This window comes from Tyto alba, unplaced genomic scaffold, assembly GCF_018691265.1.
Source record: "Tyto alba isolate M040663 unplaced genomic scaffold, T.alba_DEE_v4.0 Super-Scaffold_9, whole genome shotgun sequence".
NCBI classification, from domain to species: domain Eukaryota; kingdom Metazoa; phylum Chordata; class Aves; order Strigiformes; family Tytonidae; genus Tyto; species Tyto alba.
Window position 1 is genome coordinate 5,225,970 of NW_024881330.1, and position 12,104 is coordinate 5,238,073.

Sequence of the window (12,104 nt, forward strand, 5' to 3'; positions counted from 1 at the left end):
CAACGCTTGAGAAACAGCTTTCTGCGGTACTATCAGAAGACACACGGTAGTGGCAATGATGGAATCTTAATTATAGAGGTACACTTGTATAAGTTCAGCAACGTGGCTTTAATATCCAGTAAACTTAACTTGTGCCAAGAAATGCATTGAGAAAATGTAGGAAAGTATTCTACATAAAGTAATGGCTTATTTTCATATTTTATTTCCAACAGATTCCCACTTCAGCAGGAGAATGGACAAACAGTTGAATGCACTGTAGCTCAGTATTTTAAGGACAGGCACAAATTAGTTTTACGCTATCCTCACCTTCCATGTTTACAAGTTGGACAGGAGCAGAAACACACATACCTTCCTCTAGAGGCAAGTAAACTTCTGGATAATACTGTATTCTGGGAAAGGGGTCAGAATTAAAAAGGCTCACATGTAGACAAAGTGTTTCTTGAGTAGTCAACTTTACAAATTGTGTAGTGCAGCAACAAAAAAAACAACAAAAAAAACCCTCAGCAAACAAATAAGCAGTTGCATTGTGTTTTTCAACTTCTTTTGTGTGGGGATATTTTAGGTGTGCAACATAGTGGCGGGACAAAGATGCATAAAGAAACTAACTGACAATCAAACTTCCACTATGATTCGAGCAACTGCCAGATCAGCACCTGACCGTCAAGAAGAGATTAGCAAGTTGGTGAGTGTTGTGTTGAAGATGAGTGAAGCATAGTAGTGGACTTAGTTTTTCTCATGCCATTAACAGACACTGAATAGTTTGTGCAGTACACACAGGTTATGAGCTTGCTTTTATAAGCTTTTCTCAATCAGAGAGAAGTACATTCTTACAAAAGGTTTTCAAGTGCTCTATTTCAAATTTTGAGGCATCCACATATCCAAGTGGAATTAATGGAGGCTCTGGATGTGTACCCAAATATAAGGGGTATGTGCCCAAATACATGTTACCTCAGAAAATTTTAGGTCTCATAAAAAGAATTTATTTTTCTGCAAGAAATGCTTACTTCTTTTTAATTTCAGATGCGGAGTGCGAGTTTTAATACTGACCCTTACGTTCGTGAATTTGGAATAATGGTCAAAGATGAGATGACAGATGTGACCGGTAGAGTCCTACAGCCTCCTTCAATCCTTTATGGAGGCAGGGTATGTTGAACACATACTGTGCAGTCTGTGACAGCTTTCATTACCAGCTGTGTTAACTTCTGTAATACGGTTGTTTTAAATTAATTATGTTGGGTGTAATGGGATAAAATCATCATAGGTGTAGTGTTTAGAACTCACGTTCAAGTTTTGAAAGTCCTTCAATGTAATGACCGTTCTGCATCTCCCTCAATGGCTTCTTTATTTCTGAAAGTAAAGCTGGGTTAAAAATACGTTTATGTAAACTTCAGAGAAAACTGTCTGTACTTTTCCTTCACGCACTGTTTTTTTGTGTGTGTGTTGCAAGAAGAAACCTGCGAATAGTGGTTCAAAGCAATGTGTATGGAGAAGACCAGAGACAACTTCAATTATCACTGTTTATATTTTCCTCCCTTAACTCCAAAATTTTCCTGAACTTCTGGTTGGTTTTGAGTGTTCTGGGTGGAGCAGCCATGTTTAGGACAACTATCTTTAGGTTTTATCTTTACTAGCATGTTTTAATCTAGAACCATCTCTTCCTGTTGAGTATTTACCTGCAGGTTTTTTCTTTACAGTGATTTTTCACATGGCCTTTCTGACGTAATCTTCCTACTGTGGTGTCTTTCAAAAAAAGCTTAAGTTATGGGATTTTTTTTAATCAATTGTATAACATGTCTTGTTTTTATGAAAGATGAAAGCTTTGATAGCTGGGATAACTTTGGAGGCTTCTGACGAACTAGCATTGCCAGCTAGAGATAGTTCTGTTCCTATATACAAATCAGACTGTTAACCCCATAAACCTGCAATGGGAGAGGATCTTGTGTCTTCTACCTAAAGCTCTTCAGACAAAACCAGGCAGATTAGCTCAAACTTTCATTCAGTGATGGGTTAAGATAACGCAGCTGTCTTTGCCTGATCCTGATTAGGGAGAGTGCTCTCATGAACTATTCTGGCAGCAGGGGAGCAAGAACTTATAGCAAATTAATGATGGAGGTACTGCCTTTAGCAGACACAACTCTTTACAAAATAAATTCTCAAATTTGTGTGTGTCCTGAAAAATTCCCATAAATTTTAGCTGCTGCTGCTAAATAAGAAGGCAGTCATCATGGTAACTTGTCTAAAATATCTACAGGATACTATTACTTATTAAGGTAATTAACGTCACTAGAATTACTTTAATCATCTTATTATATCCCTTGTCCTCTAGATAATCTATCACAGTAATGTTTGCCTGATGAGAGAAAAAAATTGTTGCTCAGGTCAAAATTGAATAACTGACCATCTTTTGTCGGCTTGTTCACATTTTTTCTAGAATTGTGTGAGTGACATTGAACCAGTATTTGCTTCTACTTAGTCATGTGTAAAATACTGCTAATACTTAAATTAAGTTGCTCTTGGAAAGGTCACTGAGTGGTTGTAAAGTCACTGTAGAAATGTATGTTCTTGTTAACATTACACACCAAGCACACATCTGACTGACTATCCATATGTAATTTCTATGTGCTGCTGATTTATATAACCAAAGGAAACCATAAACAATAAAAATGAACAATATGAGCTTTATTTTTAAGAGCTTTATTTTTCACCTGGCTAGCAAGCTGTCTTGCTACTCTGATAGAATGATCATTATAAGATGTTTGAACAGTGGAGAGAAAGACCTAAGAATATAAATAGTCTGCTAGTTGGAGAGAAGTAGAAGCATAACTGATTTGTTAGCATGAATCAGTTATTGCATTAGTGTTTTGGTTTTATGTTTTTTTTTTCCTTCCAGAATAAAGCAATTGCTACACCAGTTCAAGGAGTCTGGGACATGAGGAATAAACAGTTTCACACTGGAATTGAAATAAAGGTTTGGGCAATTGCATGCTTTGCTCCCCAGCGCCAATGCACTGAAGTTCATCTTAAGTAAGTGTTTCATAAAATGGTGATTTTATTATTTACATATGGAAAAAAACATAATTTCACTTAATTATTTAGAATACATATTTTGTTAGATTGCTTAACATAAGGCAATACATCTTTAATAGTGCTTTTGAAGTTCTGTCTCTTTGTGTTTTGAATGATGCTGATACGATTTCAATGCAGTCATCGTGAAATTCTCCAAATCAGACTTGTCAAAAGCAATTTATATGGCAGGTTTCTGACCATTGAGGCCTTAACACAGAGTTTTAGGTGACCAAAATGATGTAATGACAAGTGTTTATCACTAAGTATTTGTCAAGAGTGAAAGCTAATAAGTATGTTAATTTAGGTTCTTTTCCTGGTTATATGGAAAAGATTTATTCATGCAGAACTTATTTAAAAGGAAAATTTTAAAAAGCAATCCAACTTTTGTCTAAAACTTTATACCCTCAAGAGTTACCATAATGTATAAGTTGCTGTATTTGCAAGATGAGTAGGACTGGTTCTTTTGTTGACTTCGAGCCTTAGAATGAAACTTTCAAATTTGTTTTCTCTGTCTTTGGATGGAACATGATTGTTGAAAGACTATTGTTAGAAGTGACATCTACCATTCTTAGATCAGGGAAGGTGTGCATGCCTGTGTAGGTGGATTGTCTAATTCCTTCTGTTGCACGCAGTTGCTTTCCCTTCATGCATGGGCAAGTGCAGCTCTTACAGCTGCCCTAGCAGGTGACTCAGCTGCTCTTTGTAGGGTGAATGCAAGACAGTGATTGTTTATAACAACGGTATTGCCATAACAGTGTTCCTTCAGATGATTTGCCAAAAAGCTTGGGAATTTTTCCCTAGCAAATGGTGAGAAAACAGTGGGAATCTTACCTTTTACTTTTCTTCCTGCTGTGTAAGGCTAGGGACTTGTTGTTTCCAGGTACACAGCAGGAACTAAGCGGTCAGAGTATTTTCCCTTCCATGCTTTTGTTTCTTGTGGAAATGGTGTGTAGGACAAGTTGGACAGTTTTGAGAGACAGTCAGAAGTCTTCAACATAATGAGACAAAATAAAATTATTTGATCACTTAGATGGAGTTTGTGCTTACTGTGAAAGGACATTCCTTCATACTAGGAATATAGCTGCATCCAGTTGCGTCTTGTTGCCTCTTGTTACATCTTGTTGAGCAAGTTAGAACTCGGCTGCTGTCGATCCGTCAGAGTAAACACCTTTAAAATCTGCAAAAGTCCTCAAAATCATCTTGCTTTACTTCTCAGGAACAGGGAGAGAATCTTTCCTCTTAGACACCGTATGTACAGATGGGTTTTGAAAGGCTCAAAACCTGTGCCATTTTAGAATGGCATGTTCTGCCACTGACTCTTTCTGCTTATAGTGGTGAGTGCCTGTTTTGCCAGGGAAAATGCTTAATGCTCCCATTTCCTGTAAGAAGCCACAAGCTGCAGGGCTGAAGCTCACAGACTGTTATGATTCATGAAAGTTAACAATGTGTTTGGAAGAAACTAAATCTTCACACCCTCCCGCTGGGTAAGGCTGTATTATCTGGCACCTTCTGGAGAAGACAAGCAACTTTTTGACACCTATGGAAGCAGTTTTAGTTTGGATCAGAAGTACATTTTTGAGCGATGCTCCTGACAGTCAGCAATTGCCATACCATATTCTGCATTAAGGAGCGGTCTGAGTGCACAGTGTGGATTTTTTTTTTTTTTTTTGATAAAACTGGACTAGAGGATGCGCTTCAGCCACTAATGAGCATTCATCCCGCTGCACCAGGCTACAGCCACTGATGAAAAATCCCAGACACATGTAACATGGATGTTGATCCCTCAGCACCAAGTACTTGGGTCTACACTGTGACACCTCACTACTTGCTCATCTTGCCTTTATTTTACGGGTATGGCACTTAGCAGACTACTCATGCACCATTGACTGCAGGCATCTAACCTGCAGAAGCCATGACTTTGAAGATGCTTTCCGGACTGGGTATCGTTTATTAGAGCCCTGGGCTCCTACACTGAAGTGGTTTTGATTGTCTTGCTTACAACAGGCACAGCGTCTTCTTGGTGTCCCTTCAAAAGGAAAGATAGCCAAATGCTCCCAGGCCAACAAGAGCCAGGAGAAGGAGGCACGCTGCAACACAGCATACCCTGCTAGCAGAGGGGCTGAAGTAGTCTTCACTGATAAAAGCCTCTGACAAAATTAGGTCATCTCTGTTTCTGACCAGTTCCATCAAAGGGTGACTTATATTTGCACCGTCCTTGGAGAAAGTTTGTCTTCACCTCCGTGATACACCTTTTCTCTGATATCTAGCAATGTGTTCTTGTGCATTATTACTGATGTTAGATCAATTTGCTGAGATGCAATTGCTGGTAACTTCTGTTGATTGTCTTCCTCACCAAGAAGAAGAAGGAACTCCAGCCATTTGTTTAGTGGTAGTACCCTCCTGGAAGTATGACAGAGTAGGCTATCCAATGTAATCGCTGCAGTGTTTTTGCAGAACGTAGCTTAAACTATATCTCCCGTAGAAAGATCAAATAAAGTAGAATTTGCTTTGGAAATTAAGTTTCTAGTAATAGTGTTATACAGTGTATTTCCTTATCTTCCCCTGTCTTTCCTTCAGTGACCACATAGGTGCAGTCAATCAAAGATGCACTTGTAATCAATTCGCAGGTTTTCGGACAGTGCAACTCTGCAGGTTTAACAGGATTGTTCCATTAAAAATAAGAACGAAAATCAAGATGGATTTTGCTACCTGAGAATCTAATGTATTTATCTATCATCCTTTAGGTCCTTTACAGAACAACTGAGGAAGATTTCCAGAGATGCAGGAATGCCAATCCAAGGGCAGCCATGCTTCTGTAAATACGCGCAGGGAGCTGACAGTGTGGAGCCCATGTTCAGACATCTCAAGAACACTTACACTGGGCTGCAGCTTGTTGTAGTAATTCTGCCAGGAAAAACGCCAGTCTATGGTCAGTAAGTGCACATCATAAGCACGTGCTTTTCAGTCACAATTGAATGTATTTTTTGTGAGGTATCTGACTGAGAGAAGTTTTAATTCTGGTTTAACTACATAACTTCCATTTAGGGAATGGGCTATAAATTTATATTATTCCTCCTCTTGTGCTGCATGATGTTTTATATTAAGACCTTAGTTATTTTCGTTATTTTTGTCTATGGTTTTTATTCGCTTTTCCACATTCTTCCTGTTGTTTGCATTTGAGATGCAGTTTGTGAGTGAGAAAGCTAAACCAGGGGTATTCTGTAATTGATGAAATTGATGTGCAGTGGATTAAAATGTACTTACTGTAATTTGTGTGCTAAAAGTTGTAAGTGGTTGAAGAAATACTGAACTCAAGAACTGTGTAGCTTTTAGAATATCTTTGTTTACTCGTGCCATCAGCCTTTTGCAAAAAAAGTTGAGTGAGGGAGATTTCTGCTAATTGATTTTTTTTTCCCTATTATTTCAGTTTAAGTCTCGGGTTGTGAGGACATAGGTGCATGGAATGTTATAACTCAGCAGCTTAAACTATTTTTTGAAAACAGATTGACAATTAGGGCATTTTACATAGCACGTACACATAGGTTTTAATATGTTTTAGATAAACCATGCATTTTAGTTTTAACTAGCTCTTCTTATAGGCAAGACTGCTCATTTTCCTATCCTGCCTCCATCTTGTTTTTCACTTACATTGCCAAACTGCATCACACCATCCACTGTTTTTCTCCTATAGCTTCATGGACTCTTAGATCTACCACAAAGTTGTAAATTTGGTTTACCCCATCCTTCACTGATTTAATATAGCAGAAAATAATTTCCTAACTTTCTTTTCCCAAGAGTATCCTATATAAGATAAAAAGAGAGATTAAAAAGGAACCTTACTAAAATAGTACCTTTTACCCTTGAATTCAGACTTGCAAAGGAATTGGCTCATCTCTAATTTGTTCAGTAAAACTTGAGTGAAAAATGACATTTTCACTTTTCCTGCTTGGCATTAAAAGGTGACTTTTTTCCTCTACCAGAGAGGATGTGGTACAGCTCTCATCTGCTTTCCTTGTCATTATCTTTAACTACAGTTCTTTCTGCCCCCTCTAATCATATCTCTTTAGTTTCTCCATGCGCTCTTCTATACTCTTGCACTTCCTATACCCACAGTCTTGTCTTTTCTCCTTTTCTCACCCTGCTCCTCAAAAAGCCTCTTTCTCTCTCCTGTTGCCAAAGGGAGGTTGCATCTTGTCTGAGCCTGTCTTGGAGTCTAAACTTCTGAGTGTAAGAGTATGGCTCTCTTAAAGCCTTAAATCTCAGTTTTGTTGCTAACAATAGAATTTGTTTTAATCTTCTGAATAGTACAGTTCTTAATGAGTTTCTTTTGAAGTTTTTATGAAGTTTTCTTGTTACTTTAAGCTCAATGACCACTTTGCTAAAACTCTAGGTGTAGTTAATTGTCACTGAATTAGTCTCCTATGGTGTTTGATTTGCAATATGCATATATTTTTTGTTTTTCCTTTGTTTTTCAGCGGAGGTGAAGCGTGTTGGTGACACTGTGCTGGGAATGGCTACGCAGTGTGTTCAGATGAAAAATGTGCAAAGAACAACACCACAAACTCTGTCTAATCTTTGCTTAAAAATAAACGTCAAATTAGGAGGTGTAAATAATATTTTACTGCCACAGGGAAGGTAAGTAATCTTTCACAGAGGAAGAGGGTATTGTATTGTAAAGAGAACATGCATCATATTAAGACTAACTGGGTGCTTTTATCTGTAGTCATAGCATTGTAGTTTAAGTGACTCTTCAGACAAGCTGTCTTTTGGCTTCTAATAAATACTCCAGCAAAAGTCAGGTGACGAAGACAGGAGAGGAATACTTGTTCCAGTTGGAATTTATAATGAAAATACTGTTACTGTAATCTAACCATTGAAGTATACGATTCTTCATTTGAATGAAGAATTTATAATACTTTATTTGCCTTGAGTTTTCAGAATCAGACACCATCTTGAATAGTAGTGCCTTTTCCTTTATAGTTTAATTGTTGTCAAGATTCTTCAGTTGTATGTCTTAACTTACACAGACATTTAAAAAACCAAAAGCTGAGAGCAGAAAACTCTTAATTGGTTTTCAGGTCCAGTTTACGTTGCAATTTCTTATTAGTATTACACTGATAAATTTTAGTTATACTGTGACTGTATTCTGTGAAATTGCTTTGATACTGTTGAATTTCGTATCTGACATGTTGCTGAAGTCCTGTGTGTAGTTGATTGGGAGTGAAATGAATCTCCTTATTTGTAAAAAAAGGAGTGACCCACCTGTTAAAGACTGAATTTGGTTTGTGTGTAATCTTAAAACAAATGTATTTAAATGAAAACTTTGCATCAGTTTTATTGAAAAATCAATGACAAAAAATTCTAATGGAAGAATGAACAAAATACAGCTTGGTTTGTCTTACCTGTGCAGGCTAGAGAAGGCTAGCATAATGATTTATAAAGTTATTTTAATCAAAATGAATACCTAGGATTCTGTGTCAGTAAATGATGGCATTTTTACAATCATTGCATTTCAAGTTGTAGAGAGCACTCAGGGTATAACCTGCTACATCATTCTTGGGAGCCTCTTTCAAAGAAGTCAACATTCTGTTTTGTGCAGATAAGCAAATTTTCACTTCGACGTATTTAAGCTAGTCAGAAGGCAGCTGCTGAAAAATAATCCAACAAGTCCTTAGGGAGGGAAAAAAAAAACACACTATCAGAAGAGATAGATATTTTTTGTATCTTGTTAAATTCTGTTTATTGAACTAAATATACTCAGGCTGGGTAATGTGCTTGTTGGGTACTCCTATTAAAGCAGTTAAAAAGCATCATATTACAGAGCATGCATTTCAAAGAGGCACAGTGGGTTGGTTTTGGTTTTTTTTTTCAAAAAGGAGTTAAAGGCACTGCCGCGGAAACAAAACAGAAACACACGCACCATATAAGTAGTTTTATGCTGGATCATAAGCATAAGGTCTGGGATAAGTGGCATGTGTTGGCAACAATAAATGTGGCCAGAAAGTTGAATTCTGCTCATTATACCCATAAACCGTGCATTCATGAAAATGGAATTGAGTAAAGGGAAGAATGTGGCTCAACTACACACAACACCTAGGCATTCTGGAAAAGCACATGTTTTGGGTATTTAAAACATAACTCTTTAACTGTTATTTTCTGTTGGTCAGAGGGATAGGAATAGAACAGCTTTTTATTTGTGTAATTGCATTGTAAATTACATTTGTTATAATTACCTTCAAATTCCTTTTTAGAGAAGGCCTGAAAACGGCTGAATCTATCTACATAAGCATTCCCCCCCACATCTACATACACACAAAATAATTCTGGTGGCCTAAGATTTCCTGTTTAAAATTGTTTTATTAAGGAATAGAATTGAAGTTTAAAACTTGCAGTGTAGTGTTTTGGTGTTCCACTCCTAATGCAGTGGATTAGTATCTTAACTTAAAGGTTTGTTTAAAACTTTGAAGTACAGTTTTCAAAAAAAAAAAAAAACACAAAACCAAATCAAAGTAAAATTACTTTTAAAATAATACCGATGATATCCACAATTTTTGTAATTCCTTATGACTGTGTTTTTTGTTCAGAAACAAAATCGTAGCATCTGTTTATGTGTGAACAGTCCTCTAACTTTCTCAGATGCTGTTTGATAAAGAATCAACTTTTATTCTTTTCTATGGCCTTATTAATAAGGGCTGCAATTCTCCAAGTTAAAAAGAAAAAAGGATTTTTTTTGTTTCACTCATGTTTAATGAAAAGTAACAATTAGCTATGCTTTAAAAATATGCCTGAGTGTTTAGTACAAGAACCCTAATCAGGACTACTAATTACTGTCACAGTACAAGTGACTAACTGTTCAAGTGCAAATTGTTGACTAATTCACTGCAAGAGTATAGAGTGATATTTACTTGAGTGATAATGTGCTTTATTAAGCGTAAGTCTTGCTGCTTTTACAAGTTTGCTTTCTCTTTATCAGACCACCAGTATTTCAACAGCCTGTCATATTCCTTGGTGCAGATGTAACTCATCCGCCAGCTGGAGATGGAAAAAAGCCTTCCATTGCTGCAGTGAGTAAATTGTGTAATGATCTTCAACCCCTGCTCTCTCCTGCTGCTCAGCTCTAATGCATTTTATTACCTTCAAGTTTTTTGTGGTCCATTTGTTCTGATTGCCTAATTATAGTATTAAAAATTATTTTTCTGCAGGAATCTAATGAAACTTTGGAGAGCTTGCTCTGATACTAATTACTTAAATGTGTGTATTAGCTTGTAAAATGCCTGAGTTGCTAATACACAGAGGAGCTTTTCTGTTAGCTGGTATTTATCAGCAACCTGTAGTAAGCTGGTGCGTGTTTAAATCTCCTTTTTCAGCAGTGAAAAATGTTAAGAATTTATCCATTGCTGATAGGGAAGTAGGCTGGTTTAGTTCTGTTTTTTGGGGATTCAAGCTTACTGACAACACAAAATGTGCAATAATCTCTTGGTAATATACTCCTTAAATTCAGGGAATGGTCTTTGACTTGCTTTATGTCAAACACCTGTGATGGCTGCTCTGGCTTATTTAATAATGAAGATTTTTGGTGAGAGTATGTGCAGCATCTTAGCCTGTGGTACTAAATAAACAAATACATGTATTTAAAATTTACACACATGTATCCAGGGAAGACCAGGTGGAGATGTGCTTAGTTGTGATTTTGACATATGGAATTTTGATTTTTTTGTTTGTTTGTTTTGATTTTCTGTTTATTTTTAAGTCCGATGCCATGTTTTTGATATATGAATTTTGATGTTTCATAAAGAGAAAAATCCCTTCCCTTGGTGAGCAGTGCCTGTTTGGCGTGGGTATTTCTGTGGTGCCTCACCATTTCAGTGTTATGGATTCATCCACAGTGTGCCAGAAAGGGATTCAGTCTTCAAGAGTTCAAATTCCTATGCTGCAGTCCTAACTAAATGAGTGGTTTCGTGGTATCAGTGCTCCAAATCCTATTTGTATTTTTTTTTTTTAACTGTATGTAGGTGCAAATAGGAAATGAGTCTTTTAGATTTAAAATAAGTTTTCCATTTCAGCAGCGTATGTTACCACAGGTAGACTAATCTCAAAACTCTTTCCAAGCACATGATGATTTTGACTGCAGCTTTGCTAGGCAACCCCTTAGTTTACAAGATGCTGTTAAAAAGATAATGAAGTCTTTGTGAAATACCTGTATTAAAGTGCTTTTAAGTTTGGTTTGATACTAAACATTTTTTTCAACAGGTTGTAGGAAGCATGGATGCTCATCCTAATCGTTACTGTGCCACTGTTCGAGTCCAGCAGCACCGCCAAGAAATCATCCAAGATTTGGCTGCCATGGTCAGGGAGTTGCTTATTCAGTTCTACAAATCAACAAGATTTAAACCAACTCGTATAATCTTCTACAGAGATGGTGTTTCCGAGGGGCAGTTTCAACAGGTTATATTTTTCTTTTTGAGATTTTGATGATGTAGTTTTCTGGTAGTAATCTAGTTTTATGTAATTAGAGTTATGAAAATAAGTATACCCTCAACAAATCTTCCCTCGGGAAATTTGTTGGATTCTAACCAAGCAAAACAGTGAACGTGTTTTCATATTTTTCATGAGCTTTTTTTTTTTTAATGCTTTTCCCTTTTAGAATACCTCCCTTTGCAAAATTATAAATTATAAAGTATAGTTTTAGCACTCAAGTTATGTTCAACATCTGTGACCTAGTCAAGATATATTAGTTAAACTATATCCCATAGAACTTGGACGGTAAAGAAAAACTAAGTGTAAGCTAATTTTCATATTTCTTTTTTTACCAGGATTAATAAATGCTTTACTTTCACATTGTCACTTTAAATTCATTCCCAATAAAATTCAGCAAATACTTCCTTGTATTTATTTAGTTTGATTACAAGTGCCATATTTTATGAAATCTTTTTCTATATATTTTAAAGATACTTACATATACTTTCCTTTTTGGTATATTTATATATAAATTAAAAGATAGAGAATTTAGTCAACTTCTCAAAATCCAAGGGGAAGGG

General features: G+C 36.4%; 1 protein-coding gene across 2 annotated transcripts in view; it reads left to right on the plus strand.

The window, feature by feature from the left end:
* The window catches only part of AGO2 (argonaute RISC catalytic component 2), a 53,836-nt gene that overhangs the window by 34,396 nt on the left and 7,336 nt on the right, over positions 1–12,104 (plus strand). For both annotated transcript variants that reach the window (XM_042785925.1, XM_033011814.2), the window contains exons 8-15: positions 213–360; positions 563–682; positions 1,021–1,143; positions 2,891–3,024; positions 5,811–5,995; positions 7,542–7,701; positions 10,040–10,130; positions 11,317–11,511. In XM_042785925.1, the coding sequence (XP_042641859.1) occupies positions 213–360; positions 563–682; positions 1,021–1,143; positions 2,891–3,024; positions 5,811–5,995; positions 7,542–7,701; positions 10,040–10,130; positions 11,317–11,511 (1,156 nt within the window). The remainder of the gene's footprint in view (positions 1–212; positions 361–562; positions 683–1,020; positions 1,144–2,890; positions 3,025–5,810; positions 5,996–7,541; positions 7,702–10,039; positions 10,131–11,316; positions 11,512–12,104) is intronic.